This window comes from Enhydra lutris, unplaced genomic scaffold, assembly GCF_002288905.1.
Source record: "Enhydra lutris kenyoni isolate GAN:26980312 unplaced genomic scaffold, ASM228890v2 scaffoldscaffold2, whole genome shotgun sequence".
Taxonomy (NCBI): Eukaryota; Metazoa; Chordata; class Mammalia; order Carnivora; family Mustelidae; genus Enhydra; species Enhydra lutris.
In genome coordinates, this window is record NW_019154086.1 from 89,664,784 (window position 1) to 89,691,053 (window position 26,270).

The window sequence follows — 26,270 nt, forward strand, 5'->3', positions numbered from 1 at the left end:
AGCTATAGTCAGCTATAAGTTGTGTAAAACCTAAATAACTAAAGGCTAAAAAAGGGATCTATGTGAGGAAGTCAACATTAATGTGACTCTATTAATAACACAAACTAGAATTAGAGCTCACAGCTGGAGAAGAAAGAGAGAGTGTGTGTGTGTGCTCACAAGGGTCATTTCATATAGAAAGAATACTCTTAAATTAATTTTTTTGTGAATGTAGATTAATGGACACAAGCTTTCATGTAGAAATTATGCTACTAAAAGTTCAAGTTGGTGCTGAGGTGAAGTGCACTGGGCTTTTGGGCTCACCATCCCTAATGATGAGTGATGACTAGAACTACTTATAGGCCTGAATCCTAGATGGATAAGGACAGATTAAGTGATGGCTTTGTCCACATTTTTCCACAAAGGCTTTACATTTATTTTTCAAGTTAGATGCAATGCCAATTTTAAACTACAAATAATGAAGAGAGCCAAGAAAAGTGAAAAATGAGAATCTAGAGACTTAAGAAAGTTAGTGACATGGAAGATTAGTTGAGACTAAGGTTCAATGAACACAAACCTCCATGATATTGAAAAGTAAATATGCAATTTGATTGTGTCTTTCAGGCAAATTTAAAGAATTAAATCAGTTCTAATACAGAGGCTCATGCCATGCCTCTAATACTAAGGCATCATCCATATTGACTCAGAAAAAGAATTCATGGCCTTATAACTTATTTTAGGACAAACTTTGTCACACTTACATGATATTTCTATGGTTATTTTTGGAAATGCACTGCTGTTATTTTACCATGAACATTATTAACTCCATGACAGTAAAGACATTTTCTGATTATTCAACTCATCTTACATATTCTTCCCCACTAAAGTTTATCGATCATCGTTAAATAGGCATAAAGCTATGTGCCTAAATTTGGCATTCATTATTCTTTTTGAAATATTAAGCAAAATCACCCTTATTACCTCATGATGGCACACTTGTATCATATTCTCCCTGAAAAGGTTTTGAAAACTGTCTGAAAGCCATAGCAAAAAAGAATTTTGCTTTCTTCTTCTTTGAGTAACTTAGTTATATAAAATAGATTAAAAAATATTCTGTAGCCTGCACTTTCTTCCAATATGCACTGAGTGCACCTCAAAGTATGTAGTTAAACTTTGAAGGTTTGAATTTTATCAAAGAACATTTGAATTGGGATTGCTTAGTAGAAGCCTCTTTAGTCAAGTTGCCTTTTTTCTGACTTGGTCCTGGAAAACAGGCCAACTGCCTTTTAAAGTAAGTACCAAGTGGTTAGGTAACTTTTCAAGCTTTGTTGTTATTGGAGCGTTCATCTTCAATTAATCGCAAGCAAGAAGAGCAAAATGTAGCAAATTGTAACTACAACCCTTATACATTTCAGGAACTATAATTGTGTTCATGGTCTGTTTTGATAATGATCACAAACAGCACCAAAAATTGTTCAATTCATGCCTTCTATTTAATTTTTTAAGAATTAATTATAAGTTAGAGTTATTCAAATAGTTCACCTTGCTTATCAATATATCTTTACAGTTATGTGATAGTCTTTCATATATGTTACCCAGCTATAAAATGAAGTCAAAGAATGAATATATATAAATCACTTTGAGTCATGCTTGGCATAGAGTAAGTACTACTTAAGTGTGAAATAATAATAATAACAATAGTTGATAATAATAATATTAACACTTAAACAGATGGCAAAATTTACAAATCATGAATATTTTATTCCTAAGACAGGAATTTATTCATAACTGATTTCTATTATTCACAGAACTATAACTCCAGCACATTTTTTTTTGTCTATTTGTTGCTTCTACGTCAAAAGGCAAACAAAAGGAACAATCAAAATTAAGGAGTGACAATTACTGAGTGAGGGACCATTGAAATGGCCAAAAAGAGTAAGATTGATAATATGGTATAATGGTGAAAAAACATGAAAGAGCATTCAAATTCATAATAGTTTGGAGTAGTTTAATAAAGGATGAAAAACAATGACATTCTCTTCCCTCACTTATGACTGACATTAATCACAGCATTCTTTCCATAGTCATCAAATAGAATTCCACTTAATTAATATTTAATATTGCATAATATAGTTTAAGAAAACATTAATGTAATTATTTATTAGGTTCCATATTAAATTATAATCATGAGTATCGGGATATCTCATTCTCCAGTAGTTTCTGTTATCTCAGAGATGTGTATGTGCGTGTGTGTGTTTGAGTGTGTGTGTGTGTGTGTGTGTGTGTGTGTGTGTGTGTAGACAGGGAGGGAGGATGAAAAGGCAGTGGTGAGAGAAAATGTGGACGGCCTTACTTACCACAAGTGTTACTGTCTTCATCAGAACCATCTGGACAGTTTAATTCTCCATCACAAAATAAATCAATTGCTATACACTTTAGAGCATCAGCACAAGGACTAGAACCAGGTGGACATTCTATGGAGACATTTCCTTTAAAATAAAAAAGAAGATTGATTTTATAGGTTTTTTGCATAGTAAATTTAATTTCCAAACATATGTATAATTTTGGATACTTATGTATTTTTCATCATTTAAATCTTTACTCATAAGCATATATTTCAGTTTCCAATGTAAATGTTTATTTCATTTAGTCATTTGTAAATGTTTAGAATATTAAATTTTGAAAAGAAGATATGTATTTCTTCATTGATGTTAAATATAAATGTTTAGTGTGTTGGTTTTAACCTTCATAAATCAATACTACTGTTTGGACATTTAGCTACTAATGTTTACACCTCCTAGAACTGTTTATACGTGTTTAGTGGGGAAATTTATTGGAATGATTTTTATATTATCTGGAGTATCTAGTAACCACTGCCTTTACTTATAAACTTATTATTTGAAAATATGGGGGCTGAAGTCAAAGTTTGCATTCTGCAGAGCAAAATTTGTCAGCAAAAGCATTTTATAACAGAATAAAACACTTAAAATTCCCACTGCCTGGCTACATTGAGCAGTGGAGAAACCCAATCGCTATTTCCAGTCAATATTTCTTTGCTTCTTGGGTCAGAGATTCTTCGTGGGAAAGATGCAGACATTCCCCTGGAGAATTCTATGCCATACTCTGACCGGAATCTGATCAATTTGCTGTTCTCATTCTGTCTTGTCACCTGCTCTTCTACAAGCCTACATACAGAGATGCACAAAGAAACACATTTTACTTCTAGAAATTAACTTGGGAAATTTAACTGTGAGTCTTAAAAATGTCATATTCTGCACTGCACTGCCATCTGCTGGGTTTTAAAAACATATTTGATTCTGAAATTTCTCCTTGAGTTCCATGAAATTAATTTGGAAGATAAAAGTGCTTGTGTCAATTAATCTACCAAGGTAATACCTAATTAGGAACATTTATGGACAGGGTTGATGGGCATATATTCATCTAAATTAGATTTTTATAATTGGCTCTGAATAAAATGGATATAAACCACTGGGAAATTCATGGATCACCTAATGTCTAAAATAGGACATGATAAAGATCAGAGCCATTCCCAAAGGACAAACTACCCCCATTTTAAGATAATAAAAAAGAGTGATAAAACTGATATTGAATAAACCTAAAGCATATTATAGCTGTTGATATAGATGAGATACTTATTGAGAGTCCTTAATCATTGAGTCCCTAATCTATTAAAGGCATAGTGTTGATAGTATTCCATAAATGCTTGCTAAATAAATAACAAAAAGTATTATTCTAGAAAATCTATATCTCATTTTAACAACAGTTAATAAAATTCTACATATTCAGCATTTAAAAGAAGAGATTTGGGGTTATAGCCAGGAAGATGTATAATTTTGTCTGTCCTACCATTCTCACAGGAACTGTGCTTCAATTTCAAGATGGTCACCCGTCTGTCTGTGGTTTACTGAACTCTACAGATTGAACCTCCAAAACCACACTTGCACGTGGTACCCAGTGGGATCTTTTGATCTCATTAATGATCATTCATTCACTCCACAAGTGTTTATCATCCATTTACTTGTGTCAAACATTTTTGAGGAATGGAGATAAAAGGGTGAATAACAGAGCTTCTATTCTCACGAAGCTTAGAGTTTAGTGAAAGTCGGGTTCATTAACTATTTTTTTAAAAGAGGTATAAAAAAGTGCTATGGGAACACCAAAAATTAGTCAAGGAGTCTTCTTCTGAGGCAGAAATTGAAAACGTCTTCATACTAGGTTTTGAAGGATGGTTAGAAATGTACCAGGAAGAGAGATGTATGCAATGCATATGATAAGACCACAACGATGTACAGAGAACAGATGAGTATAACCTATCTGGATGGTAGGATGTTTGCGAAGACCATGGCAGGAAGGGAGTTTGGTTTCAAGTGTAGGAGACTTTTTTTTTATTTTTGTAAAATGTGAGAAATATTTTTTCTGTAGGTGATGGCATTGAAAGTTTTTATTTGTGTGTGGTATGATCAGTCCATGTTTTGTTAAGGCAACTCTGGGACCAAGCAGTGAATCATGTAGAATAAGGAGACAAGCTAAGGAGTTGTTTTTATGGTCAAAGTGAAAGTGGTAACAATTGGAACTCTGACTGGCTCTTATTAGTGGATAAGAGTTGGAACTTCACACTAGTAGAGGAGATGGGGCATGGACTCAATTGCTATTTTACGAGTAGAATAGATGAGTTTTAGTGACCAGATGTGTCCCTGACTAAAGGCAGTGGAAAGGGGGATGCTAAGAATGATACCTACACTTTTGGAGTGGCTAGTTGAATTATTTCATGGTAATTAGTCATGATGGTAATTGTAAGAGGAACCCCTGGTGGGATTAGAAAATGACTCTAATTGGAAGTATTTTGAAACAAAGATAGAAATATGAGGTACTCCACTTTGGGTTGTACTCTGTTTTTCCAGACTCTGTTTCCTAAACAGTTTTCAGCTGCCTTAGTCCATGAAGAAAGAGGAGTTTTTCATACTGAAACCAATATGGAAAATATAATTGTTACATTAGCACAGTACATCTGGGGATTTTATCAGGTTGTGTTTTTACCTTGTCTTCTGTCTTCCTTTCATCTCATTACATAATATATGATGACAATTTCCAACAAAACCATTCATTGAAACATTACTTGTTACAGAAACTAGCCAGATGCTGGTTTTTAACAATGGCCTTCCATTCTTAAAGCTAGAGTTCTTCAACTTGTATATTATTTTCTTTGCCATTTCATTCCTTAATTCTTACTCTGGTATTTCTCCTTCTCTAAGAAGTCTGTACTGTACTTCACAATAGAAAATTTCTAGGAAAGGTGTTAAGTAATTGTATTTAAAGCAATGTACACAGACAACATAATAATTGATTTTGTTTATCAGAAGCTGAACAGATTGCCTGAATATTAATTACATTATCTTGAGTGGTGGGGAAAAGTTGTGCATGTATTTTTCTATCTATCTGGTATTTTATCTTTGGGAAATTAATTCTTTGGCATTTTGTGAAAACTACTATTATTTGGGATTCTGCAAATGCAAGGTTTTAATTGTCCAATTATATTTATACCATAAATGATTCAGTATAAACGCAATGTGATTGCTCCAGAAGGACCCAAAGTCACAACAATTTTCAGTGATTTGCAGTGAGGAAGCTCCTGTGTTTGCCCTGTGTGTGGCATTGGAGAGGATAAAAAGACAGAAATCTATCATATTGTTTTTCTTCCAGACCAGTTACAAAGAGCATTACCTACAAGATAATAATTTGCAAATCACGTTTTGGAAATCTTACATTTTTATTTTTCCTATTATTCAAATGGGGAATAGAATGCTGGGTGGACAAAACTGTTTGAGATACATTCAGCAACAAATCCTTATAACCCTTAGCAGTGAACGTGGAGTCTCAACCCACGAATACCAGCCTTTACAGATGAAGTTAACTTCTCTACACTGTATTGGAAAAATAAATATAGCCTTACAGAAATTCTTATCAATTTTGATATAACTAATTTCATCTTTTTTTAGTTGGCTGGCCAATCCAAATGCAATTACAGTGGAAAGATACTTGAACAGTTCGGAAGCCACGCGCATAGGGATGTTTTCAAGTAGAGGAGTGTGCTTGGCAATATACATGCTGTTCTCTCCAATGGAGAGAAAGAAAAATAAAGTTACATTGTCTTAGTCCTTGGGCAATTCAGCTGAAGAGTATAATTCTACCTTAGCTTCTCTTGACCCAATCTCACGTTCTTCACTCAATCAGCCGATTCTTTTTCTTCAATCCCCAAGCCCCCCCACATAGTAATATTGGAGCAAGATTGCATTTTGTATGAAATCGAGAAAGCCCACAATAGTGAAACTTTTGTTTTTCTGCAATCACTGCCTGCATAGGAAGCAACAAAAGACTGGAACAAGCTATATTCTAGAAATCCTTCAAGCATTTGAATGATTGCCCAAAACAGCCCCTCTTGGCACTCTGTAGCAGCCAAGAAATCAATCAGCGTAATTCGACCCTTGTTCCCATCTCCCTCCTCTAGTGTTCCAAACGGGTTAATAAAACTTTACAGTAATTGGTAACAAAGGCAGTTGAACAAAAGAACATAATCCTCATGGACTTTGTACCTGCTATCATACAAAAATTCTCTTTGGCAGAATTTATAATAGTACTAATGCCAGGTATATGATGCGTGCATTTGTTGATTTTTCTCAAACTCTGTCTTCCAGGCATATAGATGAAAATAAACTTAACATCCCTGAAAGGCATATTCATAATAAGTTACTGCTTGGAAACTGTGGTTTTCAAGTTTAATTGCCTTGTTCCCCTCTGTAAATCTATAGTATCTCGCTGTAGGAGAGGGAAAACTGGGAAGGATGACTGGGGACTCATGGATCCAGTAAGAGGAAGTACGAGATGTTGCCACTTCCTTACCTTATTATAATTCTTTGAGGTTTGATTAAGGTTCAATAGTCTCCAATAAATGGAGTGTTTTTGGTCAAAGGAATGATCAGATTTAAATAAGCATTACCAAATACAATTATCTTGTTTTAACACTAGTCTTATTTTTTAAGTATTTCTTTTTTTAAAATTAACATATATTATTTGCCCCAGGGGTACAGGTTTGTGAGTCATTAGGCTTACACATTTCACAGCACTCACCGTAGCACATACCCTCCCCAGTGTCCATAACCCAGCCACCCTATCCCTCCTCCTGACCCCGTAACAACTCTCAGTTTGTTTAGTGAGATTAAAGTCTCTTATGCTTTGTCTTCCTCCTGATCCAATCTTGTTTCATTTTTTCCCTTCCTAGCCCCCATGACCTCTTGCCCTGCCTCTCAAATTCTTCATATCAGAGAGATCATATGATGATTGTCTTTCTCTGATAGACTTTAAATATTTCTTTAAAAAAAAAAAAAGCATCCAAATGCTTTTTTTTTCCCCCCTAAGTCAGAAGGGAGAAGGAAGAAGGAATCTAACTTTGTGCCAGTCACGAATTCAGACAATACTATTATCTCTCTTTTAATTCTCTCTATTATTGTCTCTCTATTATCTCTCTTTTAATTTTCATGATCATTCCCTAAGATCTATAATTTAATCTAAAGTTAAAAAAGAGGAAATAGCTTGCCAAACACCACATATAAAGTAATCGGTGGAATTAGTTAACGATGGATTTGCCTATGCCTTTTCAATGATAGAGAACTGAATGTTGTGTTTTGGTTTTCAATTTACATATCAAATGCTTACAGTGTGAATAGGGCTGACTCTGGACTGATCCTATCCCTGTAGCTCACATGTAAGAAAGGAGATTTTTGCTTTACCTCCCATGAGAGCAAAGTATGGGTGAACTAACACTCTCATACTCTTTGACCCCCATTCAACATCTCCTTTGGCCAGAGGAAACTGGCATAAAGTTCAGCCACTTCTTCCATTTTTGACAAGTTCGTCCTCAGGATAGTAAGGGAGGAACACTTACTTTTTAAGTAAGTGTTTAAGAAACTAAGACTTTCTTGCTTTAACACTGATTCCTGTCCCTCCCCGCCCCACCTCCACCCCCAACCAATCATTCCATGTATTTCTCTTAGGACACTGTATACACCTGAGATGTCTTCAGTATTGTGGTTCGTGTGAATCACTCAATGAATCAATAGACAATTGAAAACAGACACTAACTTGGATATTGGTTGCTGACTTTCAAAGTTTGAGAAAGATACTTCTCAAAATATGCTCCAATTATTTTTGTCAGCTTATTTTTAGACTGAGGGAATTAGCCATTATCAATCCTCAAAACATTTTTTTTTTTTTTTGAAGTATGTTGTAAGGTGGTTTTAAATACTGTTAAGTAGGGGCGCCTGGGTGGCTCAGTGGGTTAAACCTCTGCCTTTGGCTCAGGTCATGATGCCAGGGTCCTGGGATCGAGCCCTGCATCAGGCTCTCTGCTCAGCAGGGAACCTGTTTACCCTTCTCTCTCTGCCTGCCTCTCTGCCTACTTCTGATCTCTGTCTGTCAAATAAATAAATAAAATCTTTTAAAAAATAAATAAATAAATAAATAAATAAATACTGTTAAGTAATTTTCCACATTGGAGAGGAGACTCTGGGATCAAGAACAGTTTTATTTTTTAGTGTGCTGGATTACTATATGAGTTAACACCCAAACACAACTCCAAGCAGCCTTTTCCTACCTTAACAGTATCTGGATTTGGAGGTGTGATGGATTGGTTCATAAAGGATTTTGATTAATGATTTACATATCCCTTTGGTTTTCAAACACCAGGCCAACCATTTATTCAAGAATTATTAAGTCTTACACAGAAGGGCATTTATAGTTTTATAAATGTAAAACTTGTACACATATAACATTTCGTATGATTCTAATAACATAAAAATGGCAGTGTTAATTTAGGAGCTGAAGATCTATACAATATTAACTTTGTGGAGTTTATCTGAAGAAGTAAGGAACACACCCAGGTCATTCAACATGAAGACTAAGTTAGAACCAGAAAAGGCAATTTAGTTGACAAGCAGATAGACAAAAGCACAGTAAACAACTACTAGGAATCCAGAGAAACTGACACATCAAAGATATGTCTGGAAGTTAGCACAAAGTAGCCACTTAATGAGAACTTGTTGCTTGAGTGAATTCAAGGCTATTTTGGTGCTGGGTTAGCAAGGCATATTGTGTTGAGACAGCAAGCTTTTCTACCTTGTATGCAGACAGAATAATCAAAGGAAAAAAAAAACCTTCACATCTGATGAAACCTATATCTCTTCTGGCAAACATTTTGATCCTATTGGTGGCATTCTTAGCAACAGATAATAACCAGGGTTCTAACAGCGGACTGGAGTGAGGTCAGCTAATCCAGGCATTAGCCTTAAATACTTCTGCTCACTTTTGGTGAAATCTTAGGCTTAAACTGCAATCTTTTATGCTCCAATTTTCTTATCCATAAAATAGGAGTAATATTAACTGCTGTGTTAGCAGAGAATTCTTAAGAGCCTAAAATAAAACATAAGTAAAAACTTTTTAAAAGGTATAAATAAAATTAATACTGACCTGGAGTTGACAGAGGACTGTGGGTTGTTAGCTTGCTTGTGAAAATAAATGGAATTAAGACAATTATTACCTTTTTAAACTGATTATTAGAACTTCATTGTATATTTTCTCTGTTTAATACTTAACCTGAGAGTTTTTATAGTTACTGTGAATTATGATTATCTATTAGCTTAAGGATATGTCATTTGTATCTGGATCTAAGAATAAATCTTTTATGTTTTCATTGATTTTTAGAATTGTAGAGCAGAGATTTTTAGATTTTAAGTCACCTTTCATTTTCTAAGTAAAGAATATCATGTTATTCAATTATGAATAACTAAACACAAGGATTCATTAATTTCTTAATGGCTTTGGACTTAAATGTTCTAGGTTAATCTGATGTTATTCGAAATAGAAGGTTGGGATATGCTTAGACCATGGGCTTTGGACTCCAGGGGAATTGCTTTTAATTCCCAAGTTTGACACCTAATAGCTGTGTGACTCAGGGCACATTGCTTATTACTTATTTCTTTTTAAGTGGAAAAAATATTACATCTCCACAGCATCATTCTGAGAATTAAATGAGGCAATGCTGGTAAAATGTAGTACCTGGCCCAAGTAGATACTTTAAAAAAATGTAGATCTTTCCAATATTATAAAATTGCTCATGATACTAGATCATACCAAAAGTAATATCTTTATAGTATTAGAACAATCTATACTTTTAGAAAGCATTTATGTATAAGTTTGATATTTAGAATGAGTCTGAAATATTTGGAAACAATTTATTATTTGCATTTTATGGGAAGCAGATTTTCAGAGGAATAAAAAGATGTGCCCAGTGTTTCTGGTAGTTGGAAAGCCTGGATTGATATTTAGGGCTCCTGACTTTAAATTATTTTTCTACAACATAATAATTTTACACTTGGAGATAGATTAGGATAATTTGAAAATTTTTGATAATTTCCCAAAGCAAACTCTTTTGATAGTGGTGTGATCTTGGTGAGACAAAGTGAAGTTCTAAGTTTCATGAGCAATAATAACCAATTGTAGTTAGAAAGATGGGATAACGGAATGCTGGAACAGAACAAAGTTAACATTCAGCTTTGGATTGTCCTTTCTCAAGAATACAGTACATTCTGAAGTCATCATTTGATTATCTTTTTTTTTTTTTAAAGATTTTTATTTATTTGACAGATCACAAGTAGGCAGAGAGTCAGGCAGAGAGAGAGAGGAGGAGGCAGGCTCCCTGCTGAGCAGAGAGCCCGATGGGAGGCTCGATCCCAGGACCCTGGGATCATGACCTAAGCCGAAGGCAGAGGCTTTAACCACTGAGTCACCCAGGCGCCCCATCATTTGATTATCTTTTAAATGTTTTTTCTTTCTTCATTCCTAGTGACCTTAGAAATATTATGGATTCATCTCCAAAGCTTCAGGATTTGAGCCACATTTTAGGATGCTACACACTCACACATACACGCATACATAGGCTTACACACACCATACATGCATACAAATGTATATAGAGTTTAAAATATGAAAGGAACATTGAAATTGGAAATGTATGTCTTTGGCATGTGTAACTAGGCATTATAAAATCTGCAAGATTATGAATTACATTGTTCTTAACCAAATGTAAATTTTTATTTTAATATGAAGAATAATTGTCTCTGCTAGGGCTATTAAAAAAATCCTTTTATAATGTCATGCAGTTTGATGATCACCAAGTTATATTTTTTAAAATGCCATAAGTTCTGACCTGAAGTTGTTGCAGGACTTACTGTAGAGAAATTCCCCAAAGAGACTGGAATAAAGTAAAGTTGATTTCAAGTTTGGTATTATAATATAAAAATATTATGAAACAGTGAGTGCAGTTTTAATATAATTAAAGGGCATCTGTTCTTTTAGAGTTCCCATTTTATCCTAACTCATGCTGGATGTTTCTATAATTATTTGATTGCAATACATTTGATGATTTCCAGAATCTCTATGTTCTCTCAATAAAATTTACCTATGCAAAAAATTTGCTTTCTTTTGCTCATTTAAGAAAGATACCTATTCATCATAGTTTATAGGATAATTTATATTTAAGACATGTACTATAACATTGCACACCACATCATGTTAAACTTAGAATCAATGGTTTTGCACTGAAATATATGGAAGATATTAAAATAATATTGCACATAATAATAGCTACTGAGAACAGAGTCCTATTTAATCATGAAGTCAGCTTTTCACATAAAAGGTAAAAACTAGCTGTTTTCCTTTAAAATGTTTAATAGTTTAAAGATATAATGACAACTATGAAAGATATAAAGGAAATCAAATCATACCTTATGAAAAACCCTCATCTAGTCAGTTTGTTTTTATTCAAAACTGTATTTATGGTAAGTATGTGAAGAGTTATAGCCTCTTCTACTAACTAGGTTGTTTGTTTCAGTATTTCTTAATTTCTGCATTGTCTTGTTCTTACAAGACCTATAGAAGCTTCATAAATAATATATTGTAGATTATTGATGAAAAAGATAACAAAATAACATTTATAAGAGTTTTTCATAAAGATTTTCATATTTTACTTTCTTACTCTGATTTGCTGTAAGCTCTACAAAAATCTATGGTATTCATAAACATGTCATCCAATTTTAAATGTAATAAATTTAAAAAGCCACACGTGACAAGTAAATATTAAACTTATATATCTAACATTAAGCTTGGTATCATGTTTATGAGTATGTCCTAACATAGTTCAACAAATTAAATGTGACTTCAATGTGTGGAGCATATTCTTGAGTCGATGTTGTGATCTGGTTTACTGCACCCATGGTATTTATTCTAAGTTAACTCGAGGATATGCTTTTATTGAGTAGATAAATATTTTTCAAGACCAGTCATGAAAATAAGTTTCAGCATATCTGTTAATTCATTTGCCATTAAAGACTTCTAGAAACTGATGCATGTTCAACTAAAGATAGTAAGAAACCAAGTTTCTGGAAGAAAATGACTATTGAGAAAGTATGGATCCAGACCGTTCAGAGATAAAACCACTGTAAGCAAATGAGTGTAATGGATAAGAGCACAGACATTGGGGTTAGACTACCTGGGCCAGAATCTTCGATCAAACTCTAAATAACTGTATGATGTAAGGCTATTTATCAACGTTATCTGTGCTTTGGTCTTCTCATCCCTAAAATGGGGGGGAGCGTGGCAGTAAAGACACCATGTAATACAATTAGCATAAGGGTTAAACGTGTCATGAAGTAAAGCACTTATTCTAACTTAGAGTAGTAGCTTTTAGCTCATCTGAATCAAAGATCCCAAACAGTCTTCACTTCAGCAGTTGTGCCAGAGGGAACCAAGTCATCACTAGAGAAGGCTCTTAAAAGCATTGATTGCCTTCTCATTACACAGGTGCAACAGGAAACAACAGGAGGCTCAATGAAAGAGAAAACTGTGCTTGATGAAACAATACTGTAAGGAAAAGCAACCAGAGGTCTGCAGCTTCAGATCTACTACCACAAAATCAAAAACAAATCAAAAAACGTCAGCATGGTTTTTATACATTTGCTTTAAAGAGAAACCTATACTGACTGATCTCATTCTGTAGTAAAAAAAAATAAATAAATGATAATAATAAAATAAAATATTTAAAGACAAAACTGCTTAAAAGTTTGTCTTTATTCCATTTGATGTGGATATCTATATATTGATTAATTTTCTAAAGCCCAACAATTTCTAAATTCCAAAACATACTGGACTCCAAGGTTTACAGATAAGGAATGATGGGCCTGGCAAATCAGTAGTATTGTTCTCAACCAAAATGAAGACATAATGTAAATGTTGAACTAAATTGAATGGAGGACAACTAGAATGGAAAATTTAGAACAACCTAAGCATTGATAGATGTTATTGTTCTGCTATTATTTTTGATGCCTCTCTTTCCCTTTGATTGATTCTTATTTTAAAATTACTTATTTTAAAAATGTAGTTTTATTTTTTATTGATAAGTATCCAGAATGAATCAAACCCATTAACCTCTCTATTTTTCCCTATCCTTCTCTTAAGTTCCTAATTAGAGAGTGGACTTGACATTTGACTTTGTAATTTAATAATGCCCATGACTCTATCAGAAAGTAATGAGTAGTCACTTACTGTTGGATGGTTCCTGCAAAGTCAGGGTGTGCTTGACAAACACCAAGAATGTGATGAGACCCACGAACATGTATGTATACCAATATTTTCATGATCTTTTTTGATATTTTACAAACTTTTCCTGACTGATATTTTCCTTCAAATATGGTTTCTCCATATTTCACATTTCTCATGTAAATGTGCTACCTCAGGCAATAAGACATGTTCCTAAAGTCAAGGACGATCCCACTGCTTCCCTAGTATATAGCTAGAATTTTAATTTCATAGCTTAATGATTCAAAGAAATCAAATAATGTTCACAGATACCTGTGATATCTATGCTGTTCAAATCAATATGGAAAGTGACCAGGTGGCTGGATTTATTTGCTTCAATGCCTTGAATCAGTTCTTCTTTTACATTTTCATCTGACACCCACTGGGCAAAGAAAAGGTCAAATATAACTATAATGCTGCCATTTCTGCAAAGCAAAAGATGATATAAGAGGGAAAAGTCAGCCTTCATCAAATGATTTGTGCTTAATTCGTGTAAGGTGTCTTTGAAAATCTCTATAGTTCTCACCTTATTACACCCGTGTAGTAAAACTTGATAGGTTATATCAAATATTATCTTTATTTTATAGGTGGAAGAAAAAGAAATTGAAAGACTAAATGTTTCTCTAATAACACAGACATATCCAGAATTAGAATCTTGAGTTTTCTGCATTAGAACCCTAATCCTCAGGCCATGTTATTCCCAGGGTTATCTGTGTCAAATAAAACACAATCACATGGTATCATGATGTTTACTCTTAATTTACTGTTTTAAGGAAAGAAAAGTGCAGATCTGTAATTTTTCACAGGTGATTTTTAAGTAAGGAGAAGTCTAAGAGAGTTTTACTGATTTCAGAGAAGTTTCCTATTATATATATATATATAAAGGTCTGATAGAAGTTTCCTATTATATATATATATATAAAGGTCTGATAGCAAGCTTAGAGCAATAAATCTATATCTACCCTTTCTTCTTTGTTCTTAATATAAAATATCAAAATATTTCAAGGGATAAAAAGAAAGAAGACACATACACTTGGGATTTGGGGGTCTATTCAGTCAGTCTCATGGTCAAAAGCTGGGATTATTTTGCCTACATTATTTCTGACCAGAACATTAGAATTCAGTTATATGGCCCAAATCATATTCCTTTTTATTTGCTCCCTGTTTTGAAACATACATTTAAAAAGTTTTCTTCTTTCGGGATTTGTTTACAGTTTAAAGAAACATAAAAATGAACAAATTTTTGGCCCAAAAGGGCTACTTGAAAGACTTTTGCTCTCCTGCCCACACATGTGCTTGGCTTACAGTATTCTTTTAGGGTAAAACACTTAGGAAACAAACTCTAATCCTGATCTTCATTGTATGCCCTTCAGAAAGCTGGGGGCTACTCAGAGCACACTCAGATCCTAAAGAGGAAGACTAGGGACAGTGAAATTGTGGATTGTATGTTTGCTGATTCTGAAATTTGCCAGTTACACTCATATCCTTGTGGTGTCTGTAAGTTAATGAGGGTCTTCAAGGACTTCATCAATTCTAAAAATCCTCTTTATCTATTTGTCCATACCACTAGAGTGTAGAATATATATATATATATATATATATATATAGAGAGAGAGAGAGAGAGAGAGAGAGAGTAGAGTGTAGTAGAGTGGTAGAGTGTAGAATATATATATATATTTTTTTTTCGCCAGAACTATATATAGGATCAGAACATTCCTTGAATATCATAGTAGATGGCATCGCCTATAGGTGTGATAGTCCTCCTTTAAGTCTATGCTACTATCCAGGTTCATAGTTTAGCAGAAGTGATTCCTTTCTACACAGCTGGTTTTTCATTTCTGAAATGAACTGGCTTACTCTGATATAATAATTTCACATTTCACCTTTATTAAATAGATTAGGGTAAAAAGTTAGGATGTTTAACTTTGCTTAAATCATAGTAACCAAATCTTATAAATAAGAAGGTTCCTTAGTAATGGTTTAGTTCAGGGTTCTCCAAACTTACCCATACATACATGGAACCACTTGCTTTGTATGTATCATTACTTTGATAATGATACATGTTGTCACACACTATTTTTTAATCTACTTTTCCACTTTCACTAATTTTTCCATGCTGGCTGATCCCTAATTTTATTTGAGAATAACCCTCTATTTTCTCAGGAAAGGTGATTTCTCCAACAATTCCTTATGTCAATAACAGTTTTATTCATGGGTATATGACTGAGACTTGAATAGAATCTGAGGTGACAACGACGAGAAACTTCAGGAAAGTTTGTCCATATCTAACTGGGAAAGGCTCGTAGCAGACTACTCTTCTTTGCTGAACATTATCATATTTATATATGATTGCCGGAACTGCCATTTCCACCTTAGGACCGTGAGACAAGCTATGATTGACAAGCTAAAGATGGCATAGTAAAAGAAGGAACTAAATTCTTGACTATATGATTGTCCTTGTACCATTGAATTAACCTCTGCTGAAACCTTCAGTTTTCTTGTGATGTCAGATGATAAGCATTTGCTAGCTGTGGCATTTTTAGTCATGTGTTCTGTTAATTGCAGTTTTAAAAATCCTAAGTGTCATACAACTTCCAGGCTTTATTTCATATTTATTTAAAGAGAAGCTCCAGGAAATGAAGATTACTCTATTTTTTGCACCTGATATTGGCCAACAATGTTATTTTAGCAATAAGGAGATTGAGACTCAGACTAATGTAGGTAACTTTGCCCAGAGTTATATGCTTATTACTGTTAGTGATAGGAATGAAATACAGAGACTCCATTTCCCCAGATGCATTTCTACATAGTTCCTATTTCCATACCACCAACACTGCCACTATCAACACCATGGGAACTATTTGTCAAGAGGAAAGACAATACAACACATTTACTTAGATGCATGTCCAGGTTTTTAATCTTACAATGGTACCAGATTTTTATATCCAAAATAGATAGGGACAACAGCTAGTTGAGCTTTGGGGGGAAAAGGGATAGGTATTTTTTCCTTCCATAATTTTGAGAGATAAAATCTTCTCTTTTCTTTTCCTCTCTTTCTCCCTGTGCCTCTCTCCTTTCTCCTCTCTGACATTCTTCCCCCTCTCCTAGTTCCCTCTCACCCTTTCCCCTTTTCTCCTCCTCCCTCTTCTTTTAATTATGTCTCCTTAACCACCCTTTGCCCCCAAATATTTAAATCTACTATGGACCAAGATTAAATACATTTCTCTATCTTCATAACTACATTTTAATTTTACCCTTGGTTACACAGCAGATAGTTTAAATTCTGATAAAATCTCAGTTCTTTCTCTCTCTCTCTCTCTTTTTTTTTAAGATTTACTTACTTATTTGAGAGAGAGTATGAGTATGTAAGCAGGGATAGACGCAGTGGGAGAGAGAGAGAAATCTTTAAGAGATTCCCCACTGTGTGCCCAGCCCTACAGAGGCTCCATCCCAGATCGTGGGATCATGACCTGAGCTGCAATAGAGTTGGCCACTTAACTGACTGAGGCACCCAGGTGCCCCTCAGTTATTTCTTTATGTAATTTCCTCATGTTTAATTTGACTGAACACTTGCCTTTATTTTGTTAGAGTTAAGGAGTAAAGAGGTAAGGCATCTTTGATAGAGAAAGTACAAGTCTGGAATTTTCCTTCCCTGAATTGAAAGTAACTAGACTAGTTCATTCTCAGGCACAAAACATTTTGTATAAAAGATGTATCTTCTTGGTTGCAAATTATACATTGCAGTCAATTATGTACACTTTGGAAGGACAAGAGTTTCATATTCTATATCCACATACAGTTTTATTTGTTTTTTTATTTTTACAATAACTTTTTGTTTTTTTGTTTTTATTTTAATTCCAGTAAATTAATGTATATCACATAGAGTTTTATTTTTTTGAATTTCTTTTCTCATTCACTGTAAAGGCTGAGATAAGAGACATATATGTAGAAATCAGGAAAAGCATAATAAATATTTGTGTTTTACCTAATGAGAACTCAAAAGCTGTTATTTGATTAGTTGGATACTGATCCTGATCACTGCTGTGAGATTGATTTCATTTATTAAAGTAAATGAGAATTCTTCCTTTAGGAAAACAACAACAACCACCTAAGAATGGCTATTTTCATTTCAAAGTACTTATTTCAGCGGAATATCTGTTTTCTTTTTTCTTAAAGCATATAAATTCTATCATTGCACAGAAAGCCTGTATGCAATAAATCAAAATGTTTCTTATCTCTTATTTTCTTAATGATATTGATAACCTCTAGGGTTGCTGAGTAAACAAAAGTCCCGTTTCCTAACTTTGTGACTTGTCTGTGCTCAAAGGGCAAAATAAGTCATATATTGCCACAAAGGGTAAACAGCATTTTATTAAAAGAATCAACTGCTAAATTGCCCAAACATTTGGGCTAAATGCCCAAAACACTTTCCGCAAAGCATATTGTTCCCAGAGGAGAGAGCAAACTCGCAGAGTGGCCACACACACACACACACACACACACACACGCACACAATTTAACACACAATCTGGGGACTGACATCAAGTAATGTTTTTATTTTTATTTTTTTATTTTATTTTTAATTTTTTTAATTTTTAATTTTTAACTTTTTAGAGTGTTTTTTCATTATTTTATGTTAGACACCATACAGTAATGTTTTTAAAAGGAAGAAAGGATACCTTGATGACTCAGTTTAGTTTTCTGACTACTCTAATTTGACCATATACCCATGAATATAGGATGAGTTGAATTGAAATCAGTAACCAAAAGGAAAATAGGTATTTTAAAGGATTTTTGATATACTTTTCATAGTTGACGTGGTAGTTAGTTGAGAACTTACTTATTTCTGTTGCCTGATTTTATCAATTGGAGTTTAAGATAATTTGTAAATAATTCACTGGGTGGCTCAGTGAATTAAAGCCTCTGCCTTCAGCTCAGGTCAGGATCCCAGGGTCGTGGGATCTTGCCCTACATCATGCTCTCTGCTCAGCAGGGAGCCTGCTTCCCCCTCTCTCTCTGCCTGCCTCTCTGCCTACTTGTGATCTCTGTCTGTCAAATAAATAAATAAAATCTTAAAAAAATAATTTGTAAAGCTAATTAGGAGTCTGCCACTTTATTCTGAATATGTCATTTTATAAATGATTATTTAAATAAACCTAATTGTTTGCTTGTTGCTTTCTTTCTTGCTTCTGAATTTTTTTTCTATCCTTCTCTTCTCAGTCTCCCAGAGAGCTGAGACTTATAATTTATCTTACAGACATTTTCATCAAATTCCTTTGCATGCAATGCAAAAGAGTTCAAAAACTGACTTCTGATTTAAAAATAGTTTAGCTACATCCGGGTATGAGTATCTCTTCAATGATAAAGTGAATTATTTGTAAATCATTATAAAATATATACCAAGGTTTAGCTACTACATTGCTTTTCTAGGTAGCTATAAAGGAGGACAAAGAAATAATTCTCAGCCCGAATAATTTATAGTTTCCAATATAGTGATTTTTACCATCTAGAGAAATAAAAGAGTACTTATAAAACATCAGAGAAAATGCTGGGGTTTCGATAACCCATCAAGACTGTGTATAAAATTCTATATTCAGCAATTTTTCCCAATCTAGTGAAAATAAAGTTATCCAGATTGTTGTAAGCATGTGGATAGGAAGAATTCCATTAGCACAACTATCTTAATAAATTCTGCAATAGACTCCAGGCTTTGTATGGATGTCACTGGGCAGAGCCTGATATAAGGAGAGGCAAGTACCTGGGATACCTCTTCTTCAGAAATGCAAAAACCTTTGAGAAATCTGAATTAATGATTTAATGCTGAGCTTCACACTCGATCCTCTACAAAACTGGAAAAGGGAAATTGGATCCACACACTCCAAAATAGACAAATTGCTTAAAGTGGCCAAAAAAAAAAAAAAAAAAGTCTTGTATGCGCGTTTTTATCCTCATGGAGTATTGAATAAATATGTTAAAAATACCCCTTTGAGAAAGACAAAAAACAACAACAAAATAAACAAAAACAAGCAAGTATATGGACAAAAATCTTTCCTAAGAGTCCACATGTCTCCTTCCAGTCCTGATATTGAGCCTATGAAAGAGATTTTCAGAGATAATAAGCCCTGGAAAACAAGAGTAGAAGCCTCTGTACAATAGGTAGGAATGAAGGCAGTCGGGGGGTGTAGGGCTCTCTGGCCATGGGAACCAAGATGTCATGAATATGCAATGAGATTAAAGAATGATGAGTTGTAGGTAGATAAATAGATGAGAAAGAAGAAAAAAGGAAAGAAAGAAAGAGAGGAGAGAGAGAGATTTATTATCTTTTTGTTCTTGGTGTTTTCATTGTGACTCCATTGATAGAATTAGTTTTGTGATGGTGAGGCCCTGAGTTTTCTTCTGCTCATGAAATAATCCTCATTTGACTTGTTACTGTTTTTCTAAGCATGATCTCTGACTTTGACTTGAACTTCCTTCCTCTATTTGGCCACTAAGAAGGAAGGATTCTTTCATTAATGTCTGTACTCTTGTCAAGAATGGGTATCCACTATATTTGTCGCCAGGCGGTCTGACTCAGTCGTCTGTGATCTGAGGTAGGAGATTAGTCTGTGTAGTTAGACTCCTTGCATTTATCCAATGACCTAGAGTTCCTTATAGCTTCCATTTGAGAAAAGGTTAAATGTCAGGCTCCTGGACTTTACATTGCACACCCTCCTGATGTCTCAACATCTTGGTGGACACTCATGGACAGCTAGAAATATAATTAATACGCTTCTCCCTTTCTATGCATTGCATGCATGTTTACAACCCATCCTTAGAAGCCATGAAACACCAGTCCAGGTCACCTCCTGCAGGGAGTCTTACCTGACACTCTAGCCCCAGTAAGGTTTGTCCCCAGTCTGCTCACTCAGTGTCTTGTACCAACATATAAAGTAACAATTGTCATACCATCATATAATTGTCAATTTGTCTCTCTTGTTAGACTATGAGCTCCCTTGGAGTAAAGAATATATCTTTGATATCTGTATTTCCAGAGCCTAGTTAATGTCTATCTCAGTGTATGTGCTCTTTATATAAAGTTCTAGAAAATAAATAAACCTTCCCCTTGATACCTGTTGTTGACATATTGAGTACTATGTTAGGTGCTACATGTTTTCTTTAACTTGTCCTACAGATATAAAAATAAGTATACTCTTATAAGGGCATTAACTTTCGTTAGAATAGAATTTTAATTAAAAAAAAACTAAACTAGCTCTCTGGAAGCATAGGAGTGTTATGAATTCAAGAGTCCCTTAGGTTGGAAAGGCGGGTGGTGGAAGGCTTTGTGAAAGATCCAAGACACAGTTTGAGAGGCAGGAGACAAGACTACCTACGGAGAGGAGAAAGGGATGCTATTTCTAGTACAGGAAGAAGAACTGATGCAGCATACAAAGGTGGAAATTCATTTATTCTGTAAAAAATGAAGAACTACAAAGAGGATCAGTGGGTGAGAGCCAAAGAAATAGACATGGTTGGAAATAAGAAATAATTTTCTAGCAACTAAAGTTAGAAACAAATAAAAAAAAAATCAGTAACAGTGATGCTCACAGCAATGTTGAAAATGGATTACTAATTCTTATCAGATATCCTTGTATGAGGGAATCCATTCTAAATTGTATGCATCTCTTTCTTTTGTTGGATGACAATGAATTTCCAACCAAGGCTGTGGGCATTCCAGCCTGAAGCAGGGAAGCAAGGGCTAGATGACATCATTTAAAATCTCCTCTCTCCTATGACTTACAGTGTAAATGGAATGTAATGAGTGAATGTCTTCCACATGTTCAGAGCACATCAAACTCTATCGTCATTTGCATACATTCAACCTCAGCCCCCTCCATGGGTCTCTGCAAGATTTTACTCAGGAGAGAGAAACATGTTAACATAAGATAATTACCCAGAGTAATTATTTGCACTAATATGAAAGTTTATGCTGTGCCATCTTTCTCAAAAAATCCTCAGGAAAATGTTGAAAATTTTAAATGTTCCCTTTTCTTCTAACTGTAGGACTCTCTAGCAAATGTTAGTAAATATTAGCAAAAAGTCCCTATTTTATGATTCTGTGTTCTTTTTATCAATAGAAAATTTTTGAGCTATACTTACTCAAATTGTAAAATTCTTGAGTTTTTATATTCATTTTTCAGATTACTTGTTTGAAAGATCTCATCCATCTAAAAAAATAAGTTTTAAAAAAGCATATTATATTTAAGACAAACTTTTGTTAAACACTTCAAACAAACTGACCTTTCTGTTCTGATTAGAATTGAATTACAGACATTTTTCCTTCTCTGTGGGGATGGGACTCAAACACTTAAGCTTCCTGGGCATATTACATTTATTTACTAATTTTCTCAAAGTAAGAAAATGAATCTACATATCTTCTGGCAAGTAGTTAGTGAAACTATGTTTTGAAATTTTAAATAAGCTGAAAAAAGACAGTCTCCTACCATTTGCTGAAGGTCAAAAGCAAGAATTTTGAAATCCGCTGAGAGTTTGTCTTGTAAATTAGGATTGTATGTTGCTCCAGATGTTATTTTCAATGTCCCTCTGGTTTTGTGACTTTCTCCAAACACTGCATCTACATGAATTAATAAGAAATAAAACACTAGAAATGTGAGTTATGAATAAGAGAGAATATGCACATTCCAGCTAATACTCAGAAGTAATGTTCTTGCTTCATGTATTGATGTGGTAGTTCCTGTTTTTTCTTTACAGACTTCATGTTCCATTATTAGGTGCATGTATGTGTGTGTGTGTGTGTATGTGTGTGTGTGTGTGTGTGGTTATGTGGTTGTTTTACAGAATTAAAAATAATCTTCTTTATCCTACTAATTTGTTTTTCTTTCTTTGAAATCTACCCCACAGTCCAAGCTTCCAAGTGTGTATGTGTGTGTGTGTGTGTGTGTGTGTGTGTGTGTGTGTGTTTAACTACTAAGATTCCTGTTGGAAGATAAGGGATAAACATTCACCAATTTTGGGAAATGATTCAGGGATTCATGATGAGAAATGGACCATTAAAAGTTTTAAAAGTTCTGTAGTTGCTTTCAGATACTTCTTGAACACCTAGCATCCAGGGACACTGTTGGTTTTCTACAATGGATTGCTGTGAAGGTTTCAGTGTTTGTGTTACTTTGAAACATAGACTTGAAATTACTTCCTTTATTCTAATAATGATAAAGCTGGCATGTACGACATTTTGCCTTAGATAGTGACCGTTGTTATTGGAGAAGTTACTGAGAATGTCGCAGAAAGTGTATTAACTCAATATAAGAAAATGTAAGGGAAAGGTAACAAATTGAATATAAATGTGGGTGATAAGTTGTGCCATCAAGTCTCATGTAATCCCTTTAGCAGAATATCTTTTTTGATATATATTTAAATTTAAAATGAGACTCTTCAACTGAGGCACAATGATGAAATCCTTTGCAAATGTATTAATAGTGATACATAATTCTCACATTGTAATATAAGAAAATGTTATTTTTTTCTTTTCCCAGGTGGGGACATTGGAACCAAGATTCGCTATGAATATTTCCCAAGGTGATAAAGTTAGTAAGTGACAGGTTTGGAATCTGGATATAGGATTGACACGATTTAGAACCCAGGATCTGTCATATATTGATGTCAAACTTCTGAGTGCAGAAGGAACATTAGAAATAATATTTTAAGTAATAAACTGGCATTCAGTCTGAACAGCTATTATTGCAAATCGATTAACTATTATAATTTATGTCATTTTATTTGTTTTTAAATACTCAAAATTACATTTAGATTTGCATGTTTAAATGTGAAAGACAAGGAAAGACTGAAGAACTGTCCTGCATTGGAGGAGGCTGAGGAAATAGGATAACTAAATCCTGCATAGGAATCTGCTTTGGATCCCGAACAGGTAAAGAGCATTAGTAGGAAAACTGGTAAAACGTGATTAAAATGTGTGATTCTGTTAATAATACTGTAACAATGTTAATTTCTTGGTTGTGCCAACTGTACTATGGATATATAAGATATTGACATTAGGGGAAGCTGGGAAAAGGTTATGTAAGAACTCTACAATTTTCGCAACTTTTTTGTAAGTCTAAAATGATTATCAATAAAAAGTAACACAGTGTATGGAAGGTAGCATGTCTTATGTCTTCCGGAGCTCTATTACAGATTTAACTCAATTCTTTTTGTATTTAGTTGTTCATTATTAAATCATGTTAACATTTATAAATATTTATTTTAATTTTACTTATAAAATAGCTTTTGTAGCTTCATTGAGCATCAAAGATTCCAATGGACTTTAAAATGATTACATACCCTTCTGGTTATTTACAGCATTTAAGTAAAGCAGCCGCTGTTCTAAAAGTCTAAGTGAACCTCTGCATAAAATACCCCAAATCTTCTTTCTCCTAAAATACATCCCTTGTAGATAGCTATAGCATTTAAATGAGATTGTATTGGAATTATTTTATAAAACTATTAAGTACCAATGCACATTTAAGAAGTTACTTAAATTAGCCTCTGATTCTTCATCTCTAAGACGATGGTAACTATGGGGCACCTGAGTGGTACAGTTGGTTAGGCGTCCAACTCTTGGTTTTGGCTCATGTCATGATCTCATGGTCATGAGATTGAGCCCCAAGTAGGGCTCAGGGCTCATCAGAAAGCGAGTCTGTTTGGGATTCTCTCTCTCCCTCTTCCTTTGCCCTTCCCACTTGTGCTCTCTTTATCCTTCTTTCTTTCTCTCTGATATAAATAAATCTTTAAAAACAAACAAACAAGTAGATAAATAAATAAAATGAGGGTAACTATAACAACTAACTCATAAGTTTGTTGTAAGAAAAGAATACATTTGAAGATCATTGAAAATCTCCTAGTATAGATAATTTAACTCTAAATAAGAATCATTTTTCCCTATTTCTATTCATTACAAATTGCTATTCAGGCATCTTGAGATCTTTCTAAGTCTACAATTACATCCAGGCTCCCTTATATTGTTGCAATTCAAATCATTGGACTAATAAGAACATGAAAGTATTGTTCTCTAGAAATAAGCAATGTATTTTCTTTAACCTTGCCTATTTATTGACTTGACCAGTCAACAATATTTTAATATGTTTATGATTTAAATCATATCAGAAGGAATCCAGGGGCTGTGAAATCTACTTTGTTATATGTTCAAGTCAAAAACTTAACACTTTTCATTTTAAAAGCTTAGTCTCATGCTTGAATTCCGAATTAAATTTCAAATTATACATGAGCTAATTTTCTAATATTCTATGAAGTGAACTACCGAAAGTATCTGAATGGAACATAGATATCCTGTCATGAAAGTATAGCAATGAATAAAACATATTGGCGGGAGAACTGAGATTAAAATGGGCACATTCATCTGGGAACTGCTTCAGCAACCAAAGCCAAGGGACTTACCTCTTTCTGTTTCCTTGATTGCCAGCCAGGACACTGCAAATAATCCAGCACAGACGACCACCAATAAGACAAAGAGAGCTGCAAACAGGACTTCATAGGTGCTGAGAGAAAGGTGCCTTGAAGGTTTATTTCTTTTTGACACCATTTTTGGTTTTTGGAAGTATGCTAATCTAAGAACTGGAAAAGAATATAGAGCCTTCAGCCAACCAGAGCTCGAAACCTCTCAAGTTGTCTAGGATTTATAAAGCAACCACATGAGTCTACCTTAGTGTTACTAATCAACATAAATGAGTTGTGTATGTCTCTTTAGCAACATTATGTCTCTATACGTTAAATAGTTTTAAAAGGGTGGTTAATCTTTAAGAAGATATTAATGAGTAAAGATATGTCCGGAGTTATAAATGTTAGTCACCTGAACCATTTGTTGAGGTGAATGAAATTAAATTCATGTTGTAAACAAAAATGACACTATCATTTCGAGAACTGGTAAGAAAAATGTGAAATTCATGGCAAACAAATTAGTCATTAGGCAGATGTACTTGATATTTGAAGAGACTCTAACAGATCAACCTTCTACCCTCTGACTCAGGTCATTATTAAGGCATTTCTCCTGTTCTAGGTAGGTGTAGACATTCTAAAAATAACTTTTATGTACAGGTATGTATTAAGCCCAACATATATATTAATAGATCTCGCTCTCCCTCTCCCCTGCCCTCCTCCTCCTTCCCTTCCTCCATCCCTCTTCCTCTCTGTGTGCATGTGTGTGGATATATGTTTATTTGTATACACATATATGTATCTCCTACTGAAATAATTACAGATTTTGTAATCTTCATTATATCACCCATGTGAAGTCATGCAATGTAAGGTAGTATTGATTTAACTTAAAGGAAAGTCTACTTTAACAAGGCATCACATGTCTACTCTTTATGGCCTTGTATGGTGACCAGTGAATGGGAGTAGCTGCTGAGAGAGGGAAAAAAAAATTTGTTTCTATTTTAAGAAAGTATTCTTGGTGGGGAAGACATTGCTCACTTGTCCTGAACTTTATCTTTTTAAACACGCTAATTGTAATAAGAGAACAGGTTAGAGAACAGGTCAATGGTAAACCTACACTTTATGGGAAAATCAAGACTGTTTTC

General features: G+C 34.1%; 1 protein-coding gene across 1 annotated transcript in view; it reads right to left on the reverse strand.

Annotated features, from left to right (window-relative positions):
• LOC111146811 (transmembrane protease, serine 15) overlaps window positions 1-25,273 on the reverse strand; it is a 115,304-nt gene extending 90,031 nt beyond the window's left edge. The window contains exons 1-7 of the mRNA XM_022502508.1: window positions 25,129-25,273; window positions 22,164-22,294; window positions 21,820-21,887; window positions 13,957-14,108; window positions 11,261-11,302; window positions 9,520-9,558; window positions 2,337-2,468 (exon numbers count right to left, since the gene is read on the reverse strand). Of these exons, the coding sequence (XP_022358216.1) occupies window positions 2,337-2,468; window positions 9,520-9,558; window positions 11,261-11,302; window positions 13,957-14,108; window positions 21,820-21,887; window positions 22,164-22,294; window positions 25,129-25,273 (709 nt within the window). The remainder of the gene's footprint in view (window positions 1-2,336; window positions 2,469-9,519; window positions 9,559-11,260; window positions 11,303-13,956; window positions 14,109-21,819; window positions 21,888-22,163; window positions 22,295-25,128) is intronic.
• Between the last annotated feature and the right edge of the window lie 997 nt (window positions 25,274-26,270).